The 21,450-nt window shown below is 47.0% G+C and overlaps 5 protein-coding genes across 5 annotated transcripts; 4 read left to right on the forward strand and 1 right to left on the reverse strand.

Moving 5' to 3' along the window:
• Positions 1 to 11: 11 nt before the first annotated feature.
• EDB91DRAFT_1105303 (uncharacterized protein) lies at positions 12 to 3,734 on the forward strand. The gene is made up of 5 exons (XM_041317421.1): positions 12 to 422; positions 452 to 751; positions 800 to 1,065; positions 1,115 to 1,290; positions 1,331 to 3,734. Exons 1-5 carry the CDS (start codon positions 261 to 263, stop codon positions 3,448 to 3,450), a joined length of 3,024 nt encoding a protein of 1,007 aa, XP_041182109.1. The 5' UTR covers positions 12 to 260; the 3' UTR covers positions 3,451 to 3,734.
• Positions 3,735 to 3,740: 6 nt separating this feature from the next.
• On the reverse strand, positions 3,741 to 4,625 carry EDB91DRAFT_1343867 (uncharacterized protein; the record flags this gene model as incomplete). The annotated part of the gene is made up of 3 exons (XM_041325796.1): positions 3,741 to 4,144; positions 4,200 to 4,252; positions 4,483 to 4,625. 3 exons carry the CDS (start codon positions 4,623 to 4,625, stop codon positions 3,918 to 3,920), a joined length of 423 nt encoding a protein of 140 aa, XP_041182110.1. The 3' UTR covers positions 3,741 to 3,917.
• Positions 4,626 to 6,480: 1,855 nt separating this feature from the next.
• Positions 6,481 to 7,079, forward strand: EDB91DRAFT_1333722 (uncharacterized protein). Its single transcript, XM_041325435.1, has 2 exons — positions 6,481 to 6,539; positions 6,598 to 7,079. The coding sequence occupies exon 2, from the start codon at positions 6,606 to 6,608 to the stop codon at positions 6,822 to 6,824; it is 219 nt and encodes a 72-aa protein (XP_041182111.1). The 5' UTR covers positions 6,481 to 6,539; positions 6,598 to 6,605; the 3' UTR covers positions 6,825 to 7,079.
• A 1,392-nt stretch (positions 7,080 to 8,471) lies between these two features.
• On the forward strand, positions 8,472 to 9,836 carry EDB91DRAFT_605624 (uncharacterized protein). The gene has a single exon (XM_041327848.1). It carries the CDS (start codon positions 8,575 to 8,577, stop codon positions 9,454 to 9,456), a length of 882 nt encoding a protein of 293 aa, XP_041182112.1. The 5' UTR covers positions 8,472 to 8,574; the 3' UTR covers positions 9,457 to 9,836.
• Positions 9,837 to 17,701: 7,865 nt separating this feature from the next.
• EDB91DRAFT_1234802 (uncharacterized protein) lies at positions 17,702 to 21,322 on the forward strand (the record flags this gene model as incomplete). The annotated part of the gene is given in 17 exon segments (XM_041321245.1): positions 17,702 to 18,057; positions 18,236 to 18,342; positions 18,365 to 18,675; positions 18,725 to 18,844; positions 18,876 to 18,985; positions 19,050 to 19,246; positions 19,295 to 19,444; positions 19,546 to 19,728; positions 19,754 to 19,911; positions 20,004 to 20,189; positions 20,241 to 20,391; positions 20,428 to 20,450; positions 20,504 to 20,621; positions 20,681 to 20,803; positions 20,956 to 21,035; positions 21,127 to 21,250; positions 21,270 to 21,322. The coding sequence occupies 17 exon segments, from the start codon at positions 17,702 to 17,704 to the stop codon at positions 21,320 to 21,322; spliced, it is 2,550 nt and encodes an 849-aa protein (XP_041182113.1).
• Between the last annotated feature and the right edge of the window lie 128 nt (positions 21,323 to 21,450).

Raw genomic sequence — 21,450 nt, forward strand, 5'->3', positions numbered from 1 at the left:
AAATTGGGAACTGCTTATTGTGCTTCGTCCTCTTGCAGAACAATGAGGACACGGAGGACGCGCTCATGCCAGCGCTGGGACAATGACAATTTGGCTCTCAAAAGGAACAAAGAATGGATTGTTATAGCGCTTCTGTCTGGGTTCTTTTTCCTGCTAATTATCTCTAGTTTTTTCTCCTTGCTGCTGACGACCGCCACCAGTTGGCGACTAGAGTTTTTTTATTCGACGTCGCAGGTCGACCATCTTCATAATCATCGCAGATGTCTTTCGCTTTCCGTACTCAAAGAGGAAAATCGCCTCCGCCAGTTTATGCCGCTCATTCTACAGTACAGACTTCAAGCACGACTCTCAGACCTTACCTTCAACTCCCACACATCCTTTCCCTCGCCTGGCTGGCATACCCTATTCTTTCACTCATCTTCGTGATCTTAGGCTCCAGCTGTCATCTCAGTCCGCGCAAACTGCGGTGTCTAATGCGAAGGATGATCTCCTGACCGCATGCCAAGCAGCAGAGCAAGCTGCCAGTGCTGCTGCCAGTGCTCCTCGTTATATGGCGATAGCTTCAAATCAGCTTTTTGCGGATGCTGTCAATGGCACTATGAATGATGCGCGCGCAGCTCTGATTCTGGCATTGACTGTCATGGAAGCCATCATTAATTTCCTTATTGACATCTACCGCTCCACCTTCTTGTGTTTCCTCGAATTGATTGTTGGAGGTGCACTTGACCTTCTTATTGCTGCTGTTCAAGAGGTATGAAGATTTACCTTCTCCGATGGACCCTCGTTGACTGTAGCTTAGATCACTTCGTTCTTGCAAAGCACTCTGACCAGCGCTGTGTCAGGTTTGAAGAGCGATGCCACTTCGCTCAACTCTGCCATTACAACCATAGTTAACGAGCTCAACAAGGTCAATCCTTTCGGGAACATCAATGCCCCACAGTTCAATGTCTCGAGCCTTGATGCTCTGTCGAGTATCACTATCCCAACGGATTTTGAAAATGCCTTGATTCAGCTCAACAATTCGCTACCTACTGTGTCGTCGATCAAGAACGTTATTGAATCTCTGTAAGTCTTAAACCATACTGTGCATCTGCGTCCACTGACCCGGCATTAGCGTTGACACACCGTTCGAGGCCGTGAAATCTGACATCAACAGCACTTTCCAAGGCCTTTTCTTTGATGCATCAGTGCTTCCTGTCCCCGATCAGAACACGCTTTCGTTTTGCAATAATTTGGACACTTCATCAGTTGACGATCTCGGCCATGACCTCCTCACGATCACGAAGATCGGTACCATTATATTGATTCCTTCTTCTCTTCGCCCTGCTAGCAGGGCATTGTGCTCTCGAGTGGTACAAGTGGCGCTGCCTCCAGTTCCACCTTCGTCGTACTCGTGAGGCATGGGTTTCCGACCCCACCACGATGTACACCGGCCCCTCTAACGCCCCTTCCGTCACACTCACCGACCACAATCTCCTCATGCTCCAGACGGACGCACAACATCCACTGCTCACTCGCATAGCCAATGGCCTCTCAACTAAACTGGGTTTGTCCCCTTCACAACACACCCACCTGCGATGGTTCCTGCACTACATTTTCCACGCGCCTGCACTTGCCTGCTTCCTGATCGGTTTCTTTGGCCTATTGTCCGTTCAAGTGCAGCTTCTTGCCGTTGGCCCTTTAGAAGCAAAGTACACTGCACAAGCGGCTGCCAGTGTGCAGGATCTTTCCAGCACGATCTTTACGCAGGTGAACAGTTCAATGTACAACCAGTCCTCCTCGTATGCTGGCACCATCAACGCACGTGTTGAGACCATGCAGTCCTCCGTCAACAATGGGCTGTTCGGCTGGGTCAATGGCACCACTACGACACTCAACACGACGCTGAACAACTTCTACACAGATGTTCAGAATATCGTCTCGAGTGTGTTCAATGGCACCGTGCTGGAGACCCCTGCGCAGGACTTCGTCCGATGCATCATCGGCTCGAAGGTCACTGCACTCGAGGAGGCACTCACGTTCTTGAATGAGAACTTGAACGTTGATCTTCCGACTGTCAATGAGACAGTCTTGGTGCTTTCGTCGTCAGATGTTAATGAGATCACTCAGCCAATCGCTACCGCTGCGATTGGTGGCGGGCAGAGTGACTCCAGTGGTCTCATCGGAAGACTTGTCTCGACATATGTCGATTCCCTCAAGCAGGAGCGCATCATGTTTGCCCTGTTCCTAGGCCTCTGGGCCCTTGTCGTACTCATGGGTCTCGCTGTCGTTTTCTGGCATTCCTACGCGAGAAACTGGGTTGAAGCATACAAGAAGCGCAAGTGGCGCAAGGAGCAACGCGACGACATCGATGATATCATATCAGCCTTCCCCAATGCACCGCCTACCATTCATATCAGCAAGGATGCGGAGAAAGGCCAGAAGACGCCTGATATGGGTCTTCGTTCATTCACGCCTCTTCCTGAGCCTCGTTCAGCATTCAGCCTTAATCCATTCGCACGGTCTGGCAATCATCCGTTGAAGTCGCTCGAGCCTCGGTTTGAGAAAAGCTGGGACAGCTTTTTCCGGGAGGAATCTGAGCCGAAGGTTGAACAGCAACAGTCGTCAATACTTTCTCGTACGATCAGCAGACCGATGCGTTTGATGGCTCTGGGCAAGAGGAAGAAAGAGGGAGACAGTGAGAACGTGCCAAAGGCAGAGGATGAGCACCCCAAGTCAAGCTGGCTCAAGCCCATGACAAACCTTTTTGCGAAGAAGGCTGTTCCTGCCGAAGAATTTGTCGTCAACAGGCCGTTGTCGCGGCCTCCTAGACCTCAATTGACAATTTCGACTCAGCATGCTGCCTCACTCAAGTTCGATGACCTACCTCACATTGAGCGGTCTCCGACTCGAGAAGAGCCTGCTTCTGCCTGGTTTGTCTCTCCGACTCCACCCACGCTGCCGTGGACGAAGAACACAGCTTCGCCTGTCAAGAAGTCGACACCCCCTCATGTCTCCTTCCCCCCACCGCCGGTCCATCCAGAGAAGCGCAGGAAAGTCAGCGTGCCTACTGACGTCGGGTCATTCGATGATTCCAACTTCACTCCTCCGCAGGTCCAGGGTCCAAGCCCGCTCGCTGTGCCACTGCACCACGCTTTCGAGCGGGCGCCCCCGCAGCAGGCAACTGTCCCGTTGACACTCTACCCGTCACAAGTGCAAGCTGCGATCCTCACTGCCTCTAAGGAGAAGAATAATAAACCGTTGGTGGTCCCTACCCCGTCGGGCCTTGCGTCATCCAAATTCCGCGCAGAATCCACCACGCCCGTAACACGGCTTCTCACGACCACTCACGCGCGGCATTCCAGCAATGCCATAGATCCGTTTGCAACACCCTTTGATGACGACGCCCGCGTAGCATCTCCGACTCAGATTAAAAGGATTACCAATCCTTTCGCTGGCCTTGCACTGTAAGTCTGAACGACGTGAACTTTGAGATGACGCTTTACTTTGTATTTTGTACGTTACGCACCATACATACGGTTAATATCCCTCACTGTGTATTAATCTCGTGCTCACTCTCTCTTTTCACGTATTTTTAACTGTAGCACTTTATCTACTTCCCGACATCGAGGAGCACACTTCATTTCACACATTTGTAGCTTTATTCTACTGACTTTGCGCTGTTATCCGCTGGTACTCGGACTGCACTAAATCAAATGCCATTTGGTGATATCGAGAGCAGTGCGAGTTGAGCGTGTGTGGTTTCGTCTCCTGTTGGGGACCGAAACCTCTGTCGTAGCACTACCAATTTGATGTTCAGATCGAAACGCAGAGTACGAGTCCCGCGATACCACTTGTGATTCCAACTTCCAACTCTGTTGTACAACACAACTTGAACACATCGTACTAAGAACACTCTGCGCCGTCACCAACTGCATCTACTGGATATTGTGCGTCTCTTTAGGGTTCACGATAAGGACATCCGGAACTGGATTGCCGGATCTGAAGACGGTCATCGATTGGATGCGGTCTCGCTGCCAGACCGAAGGCTCTCCTGACGCGATAAGAAAGAAATCCGACGAGCCTTGGTCCTCGTAGTTAGTGATCCTGACTTGGATATCGCCACCGGTTGAGTTGGTAATGGTGATAGGTGCCATAGTAGTAACTGGTCGTGTGTGCTGAATGAGTATCTTGAATCCGGTGTAAACGTTGGAGCGCACCTTTGTAATTGAGTGAAGATTGAGATGAGACTTCGATGAGGAGGTCAAGATATCTGAAAAATGCGTCAGACAGGAGGAAGCACCACACCAGATCTAGGACTCACTGAGAGCGAATGAAAGAGCGATGGGGAGCTACAGTCGCGACATCGCGTATTTATACGCGCAGATGACTGTCTTCTGAGCTCAGATTCAAAGGACAGCAAGTACCTGGAACAAAAGCAAAATAAAATAAAATAATGCGAAGGAGCCACCATGTGAACATGACCAGCAGATGTGACCTTACATTTGCCAGGTCCAAAATGGCACCTGAACCATATCCTCCCATGGAATTGGTGTGGCATCTAGCGGGGTGCGAGTCGAAAAGACGTTTTCATTTGATAATGAGAAGCGAAGGAAGGAATTGATGCCCGCTAGAAAAAATGGCATGGTCTGGACTCGGGGGACAAATAGCACCGAACCGATTGAACCTTGCTCCTGAGAGCAATGGCACTACGCTAGTCCCGAGTAACTGAGATGCAGATCGTGGAGAACCTGACTGGCAGTGACAATCGAGTCCCTGACAAAGGGGGCGAGCGAATGAGCGAAGTGAAAATTTGGATCGTGCCCCTCGGAATAGTTTATCCACCGAGATTATCTTCCTTTACAAGACGCGACGACCATTTTATCCGAGGGGCGCCTCGATTTCGCAGAACTAACCTTATGAAAGGGACTCACATAGCTACGTGGCTCAGCAGCCTGACCCACACATGCATTCCGCGAAAGCTTGAGACCGTCTGATGAATCCCTAGAATTCGCTTTACGGAATGTTTGTCGATTATAATCAAGCGACTATTGGCGGAAGTCAGTCCATCGCTCACTGGACCATTCTGACGGGAACCGTAGACGCAAATCGTTGAACTTGAGTTTAACTAGAGTCGTAAGTAGCCTGTTCCATCAGTACTACCGTTACTTCAGCTCCCAAACCGTTGTGAGAAAAACAGGGAAGTACGTGCATTACAGCAGAGAGCCAGACCTGCCAATCTGCTATATTGCCATCATCGCAAGTCCGTCATGGCGGTACAGCCGAAGTTTCTCATGATTTGGTTCTCTGTGTCTTTTTTCGCCGTGTTCACGAGACACCTTGAAGAGAAGAACAGCTTCGGAAGTACGTGCATTACAGCCGAAGGCTAGACCTGCGATCTGCTACATATTGCCTCATTAGTACCCTACCTATAATTAGTATAGTTGCAGGTCAGTGGTACAGCCGACGAGTCTCACACAGTCTAGCGCTCGACAAATCTGGGCCCATGATAACTCCTAGTACGTCCGTTTTCATCGCTGTCATTCGAAGTCGTTGACTGAGTATGTGTCGACAGTATTCCCGACCTTCGTCGTAGTTGAAAACAAATCGATCACGGTCGTTGCAGAAACCTGAGTCATATCGTACGTACGTACTGAGCCTCGGACGTGGCGCATAGTACTACATTCCCCTCATAGGAGGAACTCACAAAGATCATTGACAGACCGCCCTTGCAAGCGAATGGTTTATTAACCGTGACTTTCTGTCAATCGAAGTGCTACGTTACCGATGCGGTGACGCAGGAAACAATTATCATTGCAATGCGTGGATAAGCCGGTATGTAGGTCCCTTTCATAAGTTTGGTTCTGCGACATCAAGGCGCCCCCAGATAAAATGGTCGTCGCGTCTTGTAATGGAAGATCAGGTTGCGTCCTCCCCGGCGGATAAACTGTTCCGAGGGACACGATTCAAATTTGTACTTCGCTCATTCACTCGCTCCCTTTGTCACTATCAGTTGGGTTCTCCACGATCTGCATATCAGTTACTCAGGGCCAGCATAATGTCAGTGCTCTCGGAAGCAAGGTTTAATTGGTTCGGTGCCACTTCTTCCCCGAGTCCAGACCGTGCCATTGTTTTCTAGCGGGCATCACTTCCTTCCTTCACCTGCCATTACCAAACGAAAACGTATCTGCGAGTCGCACCCCACTAGATGCCACACCCATTCCATGGGAGGATATGGTTCAGGTGCCATTTTGGACCTGGCGAACGTAAGGTCGCATCTGCTGGTCATGTTCACATGGAGTTGGTTCCTTCGCATTATTCTATTTTATTTTTGCCTTTGTTCCAGGTACTGGTTGTCCTTTTGGATCCGAGCTCAGAAGAAAGTTATATGCGCGTATAAATACGCGATGTCGCGACTGTAGCTCCCCATCGATCCTTCAATCGCTCTCAGTGAGTCCTAGGTCTAGTGTGGTGCTTCCTCCTGTCTAACGTAGTTTTCAGATATCTTGACCTCCTCATCGAAGTCTCATCTCAATCATCTGCATCGCTCAATTGCAAAGGTGCGCTCAAACTTCGTTTACACCGAGTTCACATTAATCATTCCGCACACACGAGCAGATATTACTATGGCACCTGTTACCATTACCAACTCAACCGGTGGCGTGATTCACGTCACGATCACTAATTACAAGGACAAAGGCTCGATGGGTGTCTTTTCTATCGATTCCGGCCGTGCTTCGGTCTGGCAGCGAGACAACGTTCAATCGGTGACCGTGTTCAGGGATAACAATCCGGTCCCGGACGTCTCTGTCGTCTGGCCTACCGCGCAGCGCATTATCGAGTAGATGCAGTGGATGACGGCGTGCGCACCGTGTTGTGTATTATAACAAAGTTGGAAATTGGAATCACATATGACATTGCGGAACTAGCACTCTGCATTTCGATCCTGAACGTTCTGAACATTATATTGGACCTTGGTACTACGACGAAGCTCTCGCTCTGCAACGGTAGGTTAATGCATTACTGATTGCGATTATGATACTTGAAATACTAACAATGTCCCCTCCAATATTAATCGATGACTGCATACTACTTTCGAGTTCTGATTCATGATCAGCAAAGTAGAGCTGAGCACGAGGAAATTGACGAAGCCCCTTTCACATCGTCTGAATGCTTGCCTGCCGAGATGCAGTTGGATTCATGGGTAAGGGCAAATCTTTACGTGAATGTCACTTTTCAAGGACTCCATAGCACCGCGCAGATCACGATGTACTCTCATATAGCAATAGCATTACAGCATTGCGCGGGAATGAAAGGCAGGGAGAGCCTTGAAGGGAGCTGAGCTCAGGAACACAGGAATTGTCCCACTGAGCCTCCTAATACGAAGGAACGACTATCTTCCTTCGATTGGTCTGGCTAGGGGAGTCTAGAAAAAACTCGCGCTTAGCTTGACAACTGATTATAAATTCGCACTTTTTGATGGTAAGAATCACCTCATCAACCTGTACTTAGTTGTAGATTCGTCTTATCACATGTCCTGGCAGGAACTCGAATGTTGGCGATGATGCCATACTAATCCTCACATAGCGCATCATGGCCTGCATCACTGTGAGATTACTTCGCCACTCCGATCTGAAGCTTGAAGCTTGTCGAGAGAGCTAACGAACAATACCGTTTTTGATTCATGACGGTAAGAAGTGGGGAATCCATTGAACGAGCCTATGGTAGTATTAGATATATAAAGTGCAGCGGTACAGCAGGCAATCATGCACGATGTCATGCACGATACTATGCAAAGGTAGGAGAACCGTGCAAGAACGGCAAAGAAATCATGCATGAATCCATGTACCATGCATGGTATTGTAGGTCATTTGCGCTGCACACCATGCACGGTAACGTGCATGTTCTATCTGTGATCCTACTGAGGGATAATTACAGTACAAACATGCATGGCTACAGTACTACAATACTAGTTATATCATACATGAATAGGACAGTATAGCCTGGAGGTGTCGGCCATAAAGTCACATGGGCATGGGATGAATTCTTGCAGAGTGACGGAACCCCAGTAAATGTCCCTGACGACAATGAGGATTGGGATGATGTTGATATGGATGCTAGGAAGGATGGGGAGGAAGACGGGGAGGAAGAGGAAGGTGAATCAGATAAAGGTGAAGATGGGGAAGACGGAAAGGAAGATGAGGGACTCGGAGACTATGAAGACCCGGATGACAAGGTGGAGGTTGATTCGGATGAGGAACTTGATGACGACGTGCTTGCACGAGAAGGTTATGGCGCACTTTAATTACATTATTCGTTGATATACTATACACGGAATAGATAATATCATAGCAGACTGAGATGAACATTAGCTACTCGCTGTCAGGTTGCCGTATAGCTTAGCATGACATAGGACGAACAATCACTTCTGACCATGACGTGGCACTTCTGAGAAACGTTGTGGCGCGGCGGCAACCCAAATCAGGTAATATCTGAGTTTTGAACTTTTGGTGATGTATCATATCAGCCTTCCCCAATGCACCGCCTACCATTCATATCAGCAAGGATGCGGAGAAGGGCCAGAAGACGCCTGATATGGGTCTTCGTTCATTCACGCCTCTTCCTGAGCCTCGTTCAGCATTCAGCCTTAATCCATTCGCACGGTCTGGCAATCATCCGTTGAAGTCGCTCGAGCCTCGGTTTGAGAAAAGATGGGACAGCCTTTTCCGGGAGGGATCTGAGCCGAAGGTTGAACAGCAACAGCCGTCAATAATTTCCCATACCATCAGCAGACCGATGCGTTTGATGGCTCTGGGCAAGAGGAAGAAAGAGGGAGACAGTGAGAACGTGCCAAAGGCAGAGGATGAGCACCCCAAGTCGAGCTGGCTCAAGCCCATGACAAAGCTTTTTGCGAAGAAGGCTGTTCCTGCCGAAGAATTTGTCGTCAACAGGCCGTTGTCGCGGCCTCCTAGACCTCAATTGACAATTTCGACTCAGCATGCTGCCTCACTCAAGTTCGATGACCTACCTCACATTGAGCGGTCTCCGACTCGAGAAGAGCCTGCTTCTGCCTGGTCTGTCTCTCCGACTCCACCCACGCTGCCGTGGACGAAGAACACAGCTTCGCCTGTCAAGAAGTCGACACCCCCTCATGTCTCCTTCCCCCCACCGCCGGTCCATCCAGAGAAGCGCAGGAAAGTCAGCGTGCCTACTGACGTCGGGTCATTCGATGATTCCAACTTCACTCCTCCGCAGGCCCAGGGTCCAAGCCCGCTCGCTGTGTCATTGCACCACGCTTTCGAGCAGGCGCCCCCGCAGCAGGCAACTGTCCCGTTGACACTCTACCCGTCACAAGTGCAAGCTGCGATCCTCACTACCTCTAAGGAAGAGAAGAATAAACCGTTGGTGGTCCCTACCCCGCCGGGTCTTGCGTCATCCAAATTCCGCGCAGAATCCACCACGCGAGCAATGCTATAGATCCGTTTGCAATGCCCTTTGATGACGACGCTCGCGTAGTATCTCCGACTCAGAGTAAAAGGATTACCAATCCTTTCGCTGGCCTTGCACCGTACGTCCAAACGACGTGGACTTTGAGATGACGCTTTACTTTGTATTTTGTACGTTACGCACCATACATACGGTTAATATCCCTCCCTCACTGTGGATTAATCTCGCGCTCACACTCTCTTTTCACGTATTTTTAACTGTAGCACTTTATCGATTTCCCGACATCGAGGAGCACACTTCATTTCACACATTTGTAGCTTTATTCTACTGACTTTGCACTGTTATCCGCTGGTACTCGGACTGCACTAAATCAAATGCCATTTGGTGATATCGAGAGCAGGGCGGGTTGAGCGCGCGTGGTTTCGTCTGATGTTGCGGACCGAAACTTCTGTCAGAGCACTACCGATATGATGTTCAGATCGAAACGCAGAGTACGAGTCCCGCGATACCACTTGTGATTCCAACTTCCAACTCTGTTGTACAACACAACTTGAACACATCGTACTAAGAACACTCTGCGCCGTCACCAACTGCATCTACTGGATATTGTGCGTCTCTTTAGGGTTCACGATAAGGACATCCGGAACCCGATTGTCGGATCTGAATACGGTCATCGATTGGATGCGGTCTCGCTGCCAGACCGAGGGCTCTCCTGACGCGATAGGAAAGAAATCCGACGAGCCTTGGTCCTCGTAGTTAGTGATCCTGACTTGGATCTCGCCACCGGTTGAGTTGGTAATGGTGATAGGTGCCATAGTAGTAACTGGTCGTGTGTGCTGAATGAGTATCTTGAATCCGGTGTAAACGTTGGAGCGCACCTTTGCAATTGAGTGATGCAGAAGATTGAGATGAGACTTCGATGAGGAGGTCAAGATATCTGAAAACTACGTTAGATAGGAGGAAGTACCACACTAGACCTAGGACTCACTGAGAGCGATTGAAGGAGCGATGGGGAGCTACAGTCGTGACATCGTATATTTATACGCGCAGATGACTGTCTTCTGACCTCAGATTCAAAGGACAGCAAGTAACTGGCACAAAAGGAAAAATAAAATAAAATAATGCAAAGGGGCCACCATGTGAACATGACCAGCAGATGTGACCTTACATTTGCCAGGTCCAAAATGGCACCTGAACCATATCCTCCCATGGAATTGGTGTGGCATCTAGCGGGGTGCGAGTCGAAAGACGTTTTCATTTGATAATGAGAAGCGAAGGAAGGAATTGATGCCCGCTAGAAAACAATGGCACGGTCTGGACTCGGGGGACAAATAGCACCGAACCGATTGAACCTTGCTCCTGAGAGCAATGGCACTACGCTAGTCCCGAGTAACTGAGATGCAGATCGTGGAGAACACAACTGGCAGTGACAATTGAGTCCCTGACAAAGGGGGCGAGCGAATGAGCGAAGTGAAAATTTGGATCGTGCCCCTCGGAATAGTTTATCCACCGAGGACTCGACCGTAGCCTGATCTTCCTTTAGTACAAGACCCGACAACCATTTTATCTGGGGGGTGCCTCGATTTCGCAGAACCAAACTTATGAAAGGGACTCACATAGCTACGTGGCTCAGCAGTCTGACCCACACATGCATTCCGCGAAAGCTTGAGACCGTCTGATGAATCCCTAGAATTCGCTTTACGGAATGTTTGTCGATTATGATCAAGCGACTATTGGCGGAAGTCAGTCGATCGCTCACTGGACCATTCTGACGGGAGCCGTAGACGCAAATCGTTGAACTTGAGTTCAACTAGAGTCGTAAGCAACCTATTCCATCAGTACTACCGTTATTTCACCTCCCAAACCATTGTGAGAAGAACAGGGAAGTACGTGCAATACAGCAGAGGGCCAGACCTGCTAATCTGCTATATTGCCATCATCGCAAGTCCGTCATGGCGGTACAGCCGAAGTTTCTCATGATTTGGTTCTCTGTGTCTTTTTTCGCCGTGTTCACGAGACACCTTGAAGAGAAGAACAGCTTCGGAAGTACGTGCATTACAGCCGAAGGCTAGACCTGCGATCTGCCACAATATTGCCTCATTAGTACCCTACCTATAATTAGTATAGTTGCAGGTCAGTGGTACAGCCGACGAGTTCTCGCACAGTCTAGCGCTCGACAAATCTGGGCCCATGATAACTTCTACGTCCGTTCTCATCGCTGTCATTCAGAGTCGTTGACTGAGTACGCGTCGACAGTACTCCCGGCCTTCGTCGTAGTTGCAACCGAATCGATCACGGTCGTTGCAGAAACCTGAGTCATATCGTACGTACGTACTGAGCCTCGGACGTGGCGCATAGTACTACATTCCCCTCATAGGAGGAACTCACAAAGATCATTGACAGACCGCCCTTGCAAGCGAATGGTTTATTAACTGTGACTTTCTGTCAATCGAAGTGCTACGTTACTGACGCGGTGACGCGGGAAACAATTATCATTGCAATGCGTGGATAAGCCGGTATGTAAGTCCCTTTCATGAGTTTGGTTCTGCGACATCAAGGCGCCCCCAGATAAAATGGTCGTCGCGTCTTGTACTAAAGGAAGATCAGGCTACGGTCGAGTCCTCGGTGGATAAACTATTCCGAGGGGCACGATCCAAATTTTCACTTCGCTCATTCGAATTTCGCTCGCCTCCTTTGTCAGGGACTCAATTGTCACTGCCAGTCAGGTTCTCCACGATCTGCATCTCAGTTACTCGGGACTAGCGTAGTGCCATTGCTCTCAGGAGCAAGGTTTAATTGGTTCGGTGCCACTTCTTCCCCGAGTCCAGACCGTGCCATTGTTTTCTAGCGGGCATCACTTCCTTCCTTCACTTCCCATTACCAAACGAAAACGTATCTGCGAGTCGCACCCCACTAGATGCCACAACCATTCCATGGGAGGATATGGTTCCTTCGCATTATTCTATTTTATTTTTGCCTTTGTTCCAGGTACTGGTTGTCCTTTTGGATCCGAGCTCAGAAGAAGGTTATCTGCCCGTATAAATACGCGATGTCGTGACTGTAGCTCCCCATCGCTCCTTCAATCGCTCTCAGTGAGTCCTAGATCTAGTGTGGTACTTCCTCCTGTCTAACATAGTTTTTAGATATCTTGACCTCCTCATCGAAGTCTCATCTCAATCTTCTGCATCACTTAATTGCAAAGGTGCGCTCAAACTTCGTTTACACCGAGTTCACATTAATCATTCCGCACATACGAGCAGATATTACTATGGCACCTGTTACCATTACCAACTCAACCGGTGGCGTGATTCACGTCACGATCACTAATTACGAGGACAAAGGCTCGATGGGTGTCTTTTCTATCGATTCCGGCCGTGCTTCGGTCTGGCAGCGAGACAACGTTCAATCGGTGACCGTGTTCAGGGATAACAATCCGGTCCCGGACGTCTCTGTCGTCTGGCCTACCGCGCAGCGCATTATCGAGTAGATGCAGTGGATGACGGCGTGCGCACCGTGTTGTGTATTATAACAAAGTTGGAAATTGGAATCACATATGACATTGCGGAACTAGCACTCTGAATCTCGATCCTGAACGTTCTGAACATTATATTGGACCTTGGTACTACGACGGAGCTCTCGCTCTGCAACGGTAGGTTAATGCATTACTGATTGTGCTTGGAATGCGATTACAGCTCTTTGCATAGAGGATGACAGTGGGATGAAATTTTTGTTCAATTAGGAAATGTTAGACTTAGTGAAATTTTGCTCGTCGTACACTCACATCCCCTGTAAATCATTATCATCATGCCGTTTATAACTATTCATGCCTCCAAAAAACACAAGAGCTTGCTAGAGCACGACAGTAACCTTTATTCCAATGGCTTCGATGAGGACAATACTCGAATCAAAGAACTTTCGGAGGAAGGGGAGTCGGAAGATCACGAACAGACTGAGCCCATGATGCATGCGATGAACTCGGCACGGAGAGTCTCGTTGCGTTCATTGGCAATGCAATTGAGTTTCTTTTAGCTCACATCAGCACGTTCGAGCTCGCGAAATGGACGGATATGAATTGGTTTGTCGCAAGGAGGTGCATGAGCTGGTCCAAAAATAATCAGGATTCTGCCTCACGAGACGAAGTAGGCAATCAATATCTTCACGATTGAAAACACGCAGACGACCGCGCATTGTTGTGCTAGGCTGACAGTTCATGACAACGTCAGCCTGAGAGCCTCAAGATCCGAAATCAAGTGCGTTCGGAGAATCCACAGCAATCAAGGATGTTGCAAAGGCTTAGAAGGTTCCGTTCATGGAGTCAGATTGCTGCCAGTTTGATATTGCGACTGATCCTGTGAAATCCCATGCTGTGAAGATGATACTAATGGTAATACGATGTTGATACAATGCGTCCTTAGGCTACACAAGCAAAATTTCACTAAGTCTAATGTGGCGAGCGCGCCTCGCACGAAGAAAGGTTTCAGATTGATCGAGAGATAGAATGTTCGAGGCCCGGTAACTAGTCGTTTCCGTGGCCGTACGATAAGTTTTCTTTATATTCGTTATTCCCTTAATCACAGGCTTCGTACTTATCGATAAGTATTTAAAGATCGTGTTTATGTACTTAGCCCTCAGAACTTCTCCCAATCACAACTAGGCTGGTATCTGGTTAACATTGCGCGAGATTGTACTCTACCTTGTGCCGTCATCTAAAGTCTTAAAAGAAACTTCTACTTGCCGTCACATCTAAACACCACCGCGTGAAACCGCAGATTGTTGTGACAGAGGATTGAGTGGGAATTTATTCATCCTCACCAGATCCTCTGAAGATCCTTAGTACATCCCTCGCGCGTTAGGATTTTCATGAGATCCATTGATTCTATACTGATTATCTATCAATCCTCTATACCGCCAGCCCATAATGTCATATTGATACATCAAAGTAGGACTATAGTCCTAAAATAGGGATACATCTTTTGTGGTAGTTATCCACCATCCAGATTGATATATCCAATGGTGAATCACATTTTCGCAATTTTGGCTTCCAAAAGCAGAAATTCTCTTGTTTTGTCATTTTCCCTCATGTCAGGCCTGTCCACATTATTCCCACACTCCGCATGTTCGCATTTTCAGCCACCTGCTGTGGGAATTACCCCACAACACCCAAAACATTGTCCATTTTTGGAATCTCCACAATATCAATTATTCCCACACCCTTCCCACTTCACTGCAGCTTCACCACCACACCACAATAGCTCCTTCTGTATATATAAGTAGTAGGTTGGTATATATGTACATAATATAATATATTAGACCGCTTTTTTTGTCTATTTATGTGCACACTGCTCCTCCAGGGTACTTTTAACATATGGTAGGATACAGAATAGTTTCGCATTTTTGCCCCTTTGGCAGGGAAGTGTTCTAGGGTACACAGAACATGTTTATGAGTATGTATGAATACATCCCCATCTTTTTTTGACCCCCTGAAGCGCCCTACATCAATAGGTACAGTGTATATATAACAAAACACAAAACAGGTTCGCATTTTTTGGTTTCTAGCTATATGGACTTGAACAAATTGTCCCTAACATCTATTCAGTAGTAGGAATAATGTATCAGGAGTTCAGGACCACAGGAAAAGATCTTAATGTGTAGTGCATCCCTCCTCTGCTGGTGGTTTACCTCCTGTGAATTTTTTTGGTGGAGGACCGGACCTCAATTGAGGTAGGGGGTCTATTATCATGTATATTTAGAGTAGATGTATCATATAGCAAGCCCATGACACACATAGGATCCTTCTACAGGAACAAAACATAGAAAATCGCATTTTTGACATTTTTGATATTTTTGAGTATCTTACTTCTGCATCTCTGGTCCAACCTGTTCATATATGAACATAATATCATAAATACTTGCTTTTGAGGACAAGGATCAGCTTAGAATAGGCCAGAGGTTTGAGCCAGTGTATATACTTGCTATTTCTACTGATAAGGGGCCTATACCTTCAAAACATCGAACTTTGATGATCAGAAACTTGGAGTACATTTTAAAAACATTCAGTATCATATCCCTAGAATTATAGAACAATCTAAGAAGGATTGAGTGCTGAGGAAGTGAAATAGATAAGAAATTGAGTGTGGGAAACTTCAAATACCTAAAACATCGAAATGGTCAGTTGAGGAGTTGTTGGACTTTTATGCTAGATGAACTTAGATTTACACTACATCCCTTCCACCCACCTCTATCCTCAGGGCAGTCTGTAGCATATGTTGCTTGTATAGCTTACTATCCATCCTATATATTTTTAATGAAATTTTCAAGCTGTATCAGATATGAATGTGACTTTGTATAAAAATGTCAATTGTCACTTTTCATACATATGTCATTTTGCCTGTCATTCAGTCAATCATTCATGGATATTTCTAGAATTTTAGTCATATCATGAGGGACATATATGAGATGTATCCCAGGTCTCTGATCACTTATCACGGGCTTTATTGTCATATAGGCTTCTAATCAGTAGAATCACATCTTTACATTATATCTCACATTTTCACCCTATATCTAGCTGATCCTTAACATGAGACACATATTTGAATGTACTACTGATGATATATGAACAGGGTTGACTAGATATGCAAGGGTAAGATACTGAAACATATTGTTATGACCAACGTTCACCAATAATGATGAAGGCGAGTTCACAACCACTAGGACTCGGTCAAAGATGATGAGGAACAGGATAGTATTGAGCGTGAATGTCTAGGTCACTACAACAGTAGAAACGAAGAGGTTAAGTCTAAGGAGCACTTACGCTAACTACCCTACTTTTATACATAACATTGAGTAGGAGTCTGAAAGAAATCAGCCAATGAGAAAAGAGTCGTACAATACTGCGGATGAGTAAGTATGACATCATGATATATAAGCAAATGAGTAAGACGGTTACTAAATAGAAACCCAAGATCCGACCGGTTTCTTCTTTAGGAAGCGAGATTGTTCTAGCCCGTGGAGTAGGGGAACCAATCGGAGAAACCACGGGTGATATGTGAAGAGGTGAAGGTGTGACAGAGTGAGGAGTCATGTGACCGGTTCGGGTACTGGAAGTAGCCGAAGGAAAACCGAGAAATGAAAAATGGTTCATATTAGGAATTCGTGACACATATCAAAAATGTCAAAAATGCGATTTTCTATGTTTTGTTCCTGTAGAAAGATCCTACGTGTTTCCTGGGCTAGCTATATGATACATCTACTCTAAATATATATAATAATAGACCCCCTACCTCAATTGAGGTCCGGTCCTCCACCAAAAAAATTCACAGGAGGCAAACCACCAGGAGAGGAGGGATGCACTACACATTAAGATCTTTTCCTGTGGTCCTGAAATCCTGATACATTATTCCTACTACTGAATAGATGTTAGGGACAATTTGTTCAAGTCCATATAGCTAGAAACCAAAAAATGCGAACCTGTTTTGTGTTTTGTTATATATACACTGTACCTATTGATGTAGGGCGCTTCAGGGGGTCAAATAAAGATGGGAATCTATTCATATATACTCATAAACATGTTCTTAATGTTATAGAACACTTCCCCATCAAAGGGGCAAAAATGCGAAAGTGTTCTTTATCCTATCCTATGTTGAATGGTCCCTAGAGGAGGACCAGGCACATAAATAGACAAAAAAGCGGTCTATTATATCATATTATGTACATATATACCAACCTACTACTTATATATACAGAAGGAGCTATTGTGGTGTGGTGGTGAAGCTGCAGTGAAGTGGGAAGGGTGTGGGAATAATTGATATTGTGGAGATTCCAAAAATGGACAATGTTTTGGGTGTTGTGGGTAATTCCCACAGCAGGTGGCTGAAAATGCGAAAATGCGGAGTGTGGGAATAATGTGGACAGGCCTGACATGAGGGAAAATGACAAAACAAGAGAATTTCTGCTTTTGGAAGCCAAAATTGCGAAAATGTGATTCACCCTGTGGATATATCAATCTGGATGGTGGTCCATGGATAACTACCACAAAAGATGTATCCCTATTTTAGGCCTATAGCCCAAAGTGATATATCCAACCCCCAACATCAGGTGATACCGCCAAAACACTGAATTTGGACTTAGAAAAAAATCATGCAAATGCTGCATGCACGCAGCGATTGTCCATGTGACTCAATCGCGTGAATGTGACACTGAGTACTTACATACCCTCGGTTTTGACTTCTCCACTGCAAGACCTCATGTGCTATTGAATGCACTCCCTCGGTTGTTGATGGCACCAGGGTCTAAGTCAAAAGCCCCTGCATGGAAGGACACAGCAAAATGCTGCTGCTTGGAGTGCTCCAAGGACCCCCGAGGCTTCAAAACTCAGTCTCGGCAGATAATTGGTCGGCATACACGCAGAGACAAAGAGCATGCTGCACTTGATGCACTGTCGAATACGAAGTCTGTGCTGGCGTTTTCTCCCGTGGTTACCGAGTCTTTGGCTGCTATCGCTGATTCAGGGGTATCTACTCCATCTCTTGAACAGCCTGGCTCGCCAGAGGATTTCAATCTCGATTTTGTGGAATCCGACCTACAGTTCTACATTGGTGATGCCCCTGATGACGATGACTTTGCAGCATCCGAGTCCTTTCCATATGCCAAATCAAATGGCATTAACTTATTTGAACAATCCGAGCCAGATTTCGTTCCTGATGACGATGGCATGGACACTCCTGACACATTAGAGGACCCACTAGAAGAAGTCCACATTGATGTTCCTGTACCAACTGATAACTTCGATAATCACCCGCAACCTCGCCAGGCATCCAACTGCCGATTCTGAATTACAACCAGCCTCTCCGCACGTCATAGAGTTCCCTACTGCCCACCGAGAGACACTGGCTGTGCAACTAGCCTACCTGCATGCCAGTTTTTGCCAACATATTCGAAGCTCGCCCTATCGCCAGTGCCGAAAGGCAACTTAATGGAGAACTCAAGATAATTGCACTCTGTGGTGCACTCCCCACCCATCCTAGACCTGCAAGGACTATTGTTACCGCAAAACGGCGCTTAGGACTCGAACTCGACGACTATATCGAACAGCGGCCTATATGCAATCTGTGCTACAAGTTCTACTCTCACAACACTATCAAGAATGCTGCCTCACCGAATTGCACGCAGCCACAGTGCAAGGGAGTTCTCTACAGGGAAAAACGGGGCTTCCAGGATGATAACAATCCAGACGCTGACTTGGATCAGCAGGTAAAGCGGATACCAGCAAAAATCCAACCTTATTCCTCCCTCAGTCAAGGCCATTCGGAGGTTTCTTCAGCGTCCAGACTTCATCAGGAGCCTTCGTGATACCTCTGGAGATTCCCGCTGTCCCCCGATTAGCAGCTCTACGATGATGACAGACTTGCATGACTGGCCAGTTATGGGGTGCTCTTCCTATTGGCCTCAAGCATGTTGTTAATGGACAAGGGCGTGTTCAAGACATCAAGGAGTCTCCTGGTTTGAGGCGGAGCTTACTCGATTGTGATGTAGGACTCAGCATGACACTCAATGTTGACTGGTGACTGCATACAATGTGCCCTTTCATTACAATTGATGTTACTGACTCGAAATCATTATATAAGGTTCGGAATCACTGAAAACAGACCCCACTCTGCTGGTGGTGTCTATATTTCGTTCAATAACCTCCATCAATCAGCTCGCTTCCTCCAGCAGAACATTCACCTTGCCACGGTCATACCAGGACCAAAGGAACCAAGTCTCGAACAGTTGAATCACCCTCTGGAGCCGTTAATTGCAGACCTTAAGATGATATATGCGGGTGAGTAACTTCTATGAGATTGCTCTATTTGACTACCATCTCTTCTAGGTGTGGTTATGGAGTATTTCAATCGTGATCTACCGCCAAAACTTCCAGAGGTCCATGGAGCATTGGAAATACTTGCCAACGATATACCAGGATGCCGCAAGACTGCTGGATTCGCTGGGCACTCGCACAAGATACATCCCTGCAACATTTGTCTGACCAAGCTCAAAGATCTGCAGACAGAAACTGCCTATGACATCAGCAGCATGTACTCTGTGTCTCATTGTATTCTGCTACTAACATGTCCCTTTCAGATTTTGAGCTTCACAATGATTTTACCCAGCTTCGTAATGCAAACTCATCGAAGATGGCTCGCTCTCAAGCAGCTAGGACACGTATCCTTGATGCCATGGGAGTTCGATACTCCTGCCTGGACGAGCTCCCAGGCTGGACACCGGTGCAAAGATCTGTTGTAGACTTTATGCACAATTTTTATGGTACGCTCTTCTTTTCTCAATTGAGGTCAGTTGCTGACTACGCAATGGCAAGGGATTGAGCATAGTTTTCACTCAGACATTATTGTTGCTGGTTATCTCTTAGGTGCCGCTGGCTGGCGAGTGTTTCAAGACACCATCAATGGTATCATTTGGCCATCAGGGATTGGACGTCTTCCTAACAATGTATGTATATTGACTTGTTCACTATTTGACAGATGGGTGAGAATCATTCACTGCAGAAAGCTGACCAGTGGTGAAGACTTACTAACATCCAGACTACCATCCTCTGGGTGTGTTGGCGCGACAAAAACGACAAAATCAAGACCATACCCCCTCCCGTTCCTCTGAACTGCAAATCACGTCCAACATTCTGCCAAAACCCTCGAGAAATCTACAACCTGGTCCTCTATCTCTCTGTTGCTGAGAGAATTCTCGCCAGCAAAGCTATATCTATGGATGAGGTGAAGCGCGGGCAACGCTATCTTTAACGGTACTGTCAAGGTTTGCAAAAGCTTGGCATTCACATGTTGATCAATCATCACATGTCGATGCATTATCAAATGATCTTCAAGAACTTTGGGCCCACCTATGGCTGGTGGCTATTCGCATTTGAGCACTGTAATGGTGACCAACAGAAAGTCAACCTCAATGGACATGCAGATGGTGAAATGGAGTTATCCCTGCTTTGAAAATGGACAGAAAAACAGCTTTTTTATGACCTCGTAAGCTTCTGGTCATGACTGTTTCTCTTGTACTGCCTGAATATCTGTTACAGGCCACACGTTTGCCTGAGAATGCTGATGATGATGAGAAAGAATTGATCCGAAGTGCTGTTGTACAAAAAGGTGCTGATAGAGGCACACTTCGGATGCAAATATCAGGATTTGGTGCAGGTACGATCATATATTTTGCCTCCCTATTGGAACTTGGGCTCATTCTATATGTATACTAGATGGAAGTATCTTGACTCCGCGACGCATCAAGAAACCTTGCGACCTCAGGAAGCTCGCTCACCCCGACATCTACAGCTTGCTTCTTCAATATGCTCACACAATATGGACCAGGCCTCCAGATTGTCAATGAATGTAGCACTGAACGTGGTGCTGTCCCTCTTCTCTCACGACAGTCAACTAAGTCATTTCCCTTTATAATCAAGGATGGTATTCGGTATGGCTGTGCAACTGCGACACTGAACCCAAAGTGATCGGTTTGCGTGTGCTGACATAGATGGTTCCCGCATCCCATGTCGCCTGTTGTATCACTTCAAGCTCAGCCTTCCAGGAAAGTCGCCAGTATTGTGCACCATAGTTGAGAGAATGGTGCATGATGACGCTATTCCAATGAGTCCTTGGGCCCTGTAGTGAGTTGCAGGTTTCATTTGAGACGTGTCTGCCACAGTTCAAAAAATTCTATGGCAGCGCTACAGATTTGGGTGTTTACACCGCTTACACAAACTGCTTCCACGAGAAAGAAGTGATCTCGACTGCAGCAGTTGGCTTCTGCTGTTGCCATTGTCCCAGTTGTATCGAACACCATGCAAGACACCACCCTGTGGATTGTCCACTCATTTGACCAAGTGCGTGCTTCAATTTAATTTTATATTCATGGGTCTTGAAACTTGTGTGTCAGAGTGGTTTAGAGGCCAAGGAAGACTGGTTGAACGAGCTTGAACAAGAAAATTGATCTGATCGACAATGCTAACTTTACAGGTTTGTTTCTACA

Source organism: Suillus paluster, assembly GCF_016628075.1.
Source record: "Suillus paluster strain FC165 chromosome Unknown EDB91scaffold_5, whole genome shotgun sequence".
Classification (NCBI taxonomy): domain Eukaryota; kingdom Fungi; phylum Basidiomycota; class Agaricomycetes; order Boletales; family Suillaceae; genus Suillus; species Suillus paluster.

Bases quoted from the DNA above. Each gene is read 5' to 3' on its own strand.
- EDB91DRAFT_1105303 (XM_041317421.1), top strand. From the start codon at position 261: ATGTCTTTCGCTTTCCGTACTCAAAGAGGAAAATCGCCTCCGCCAGTT. The intron at 423-451 runs GTGATCTTAGGC...CTGTCATCTCAG, and splicing joins CTATTCTTTCACTCATCTTC to TCCGCGCAAACTGCGGTGTC. The intron at 752-799 runs GTATGAAGATTT...ACTGTAGCTTAG, and splicing joins TTATTGCTGCTGTTCAAGAG to ATCACTTCGTTCTTGCAAAG.
- EDB91DRAFT_1333722 (XM_041325435.1), top strand. From the start codon at position 6,606: ATGGCACCTGTTACCATTACCAACTCAACCGGTGGCGTGATTCACGTC.
- EDB91DRAFT_605624 (XM_041327848.1), top strand. From the start codon at position 8,575: ATGGGTCTTCGTTCATTCACGCCTCTTCCTGAGCCTCGTTCAGCATTC.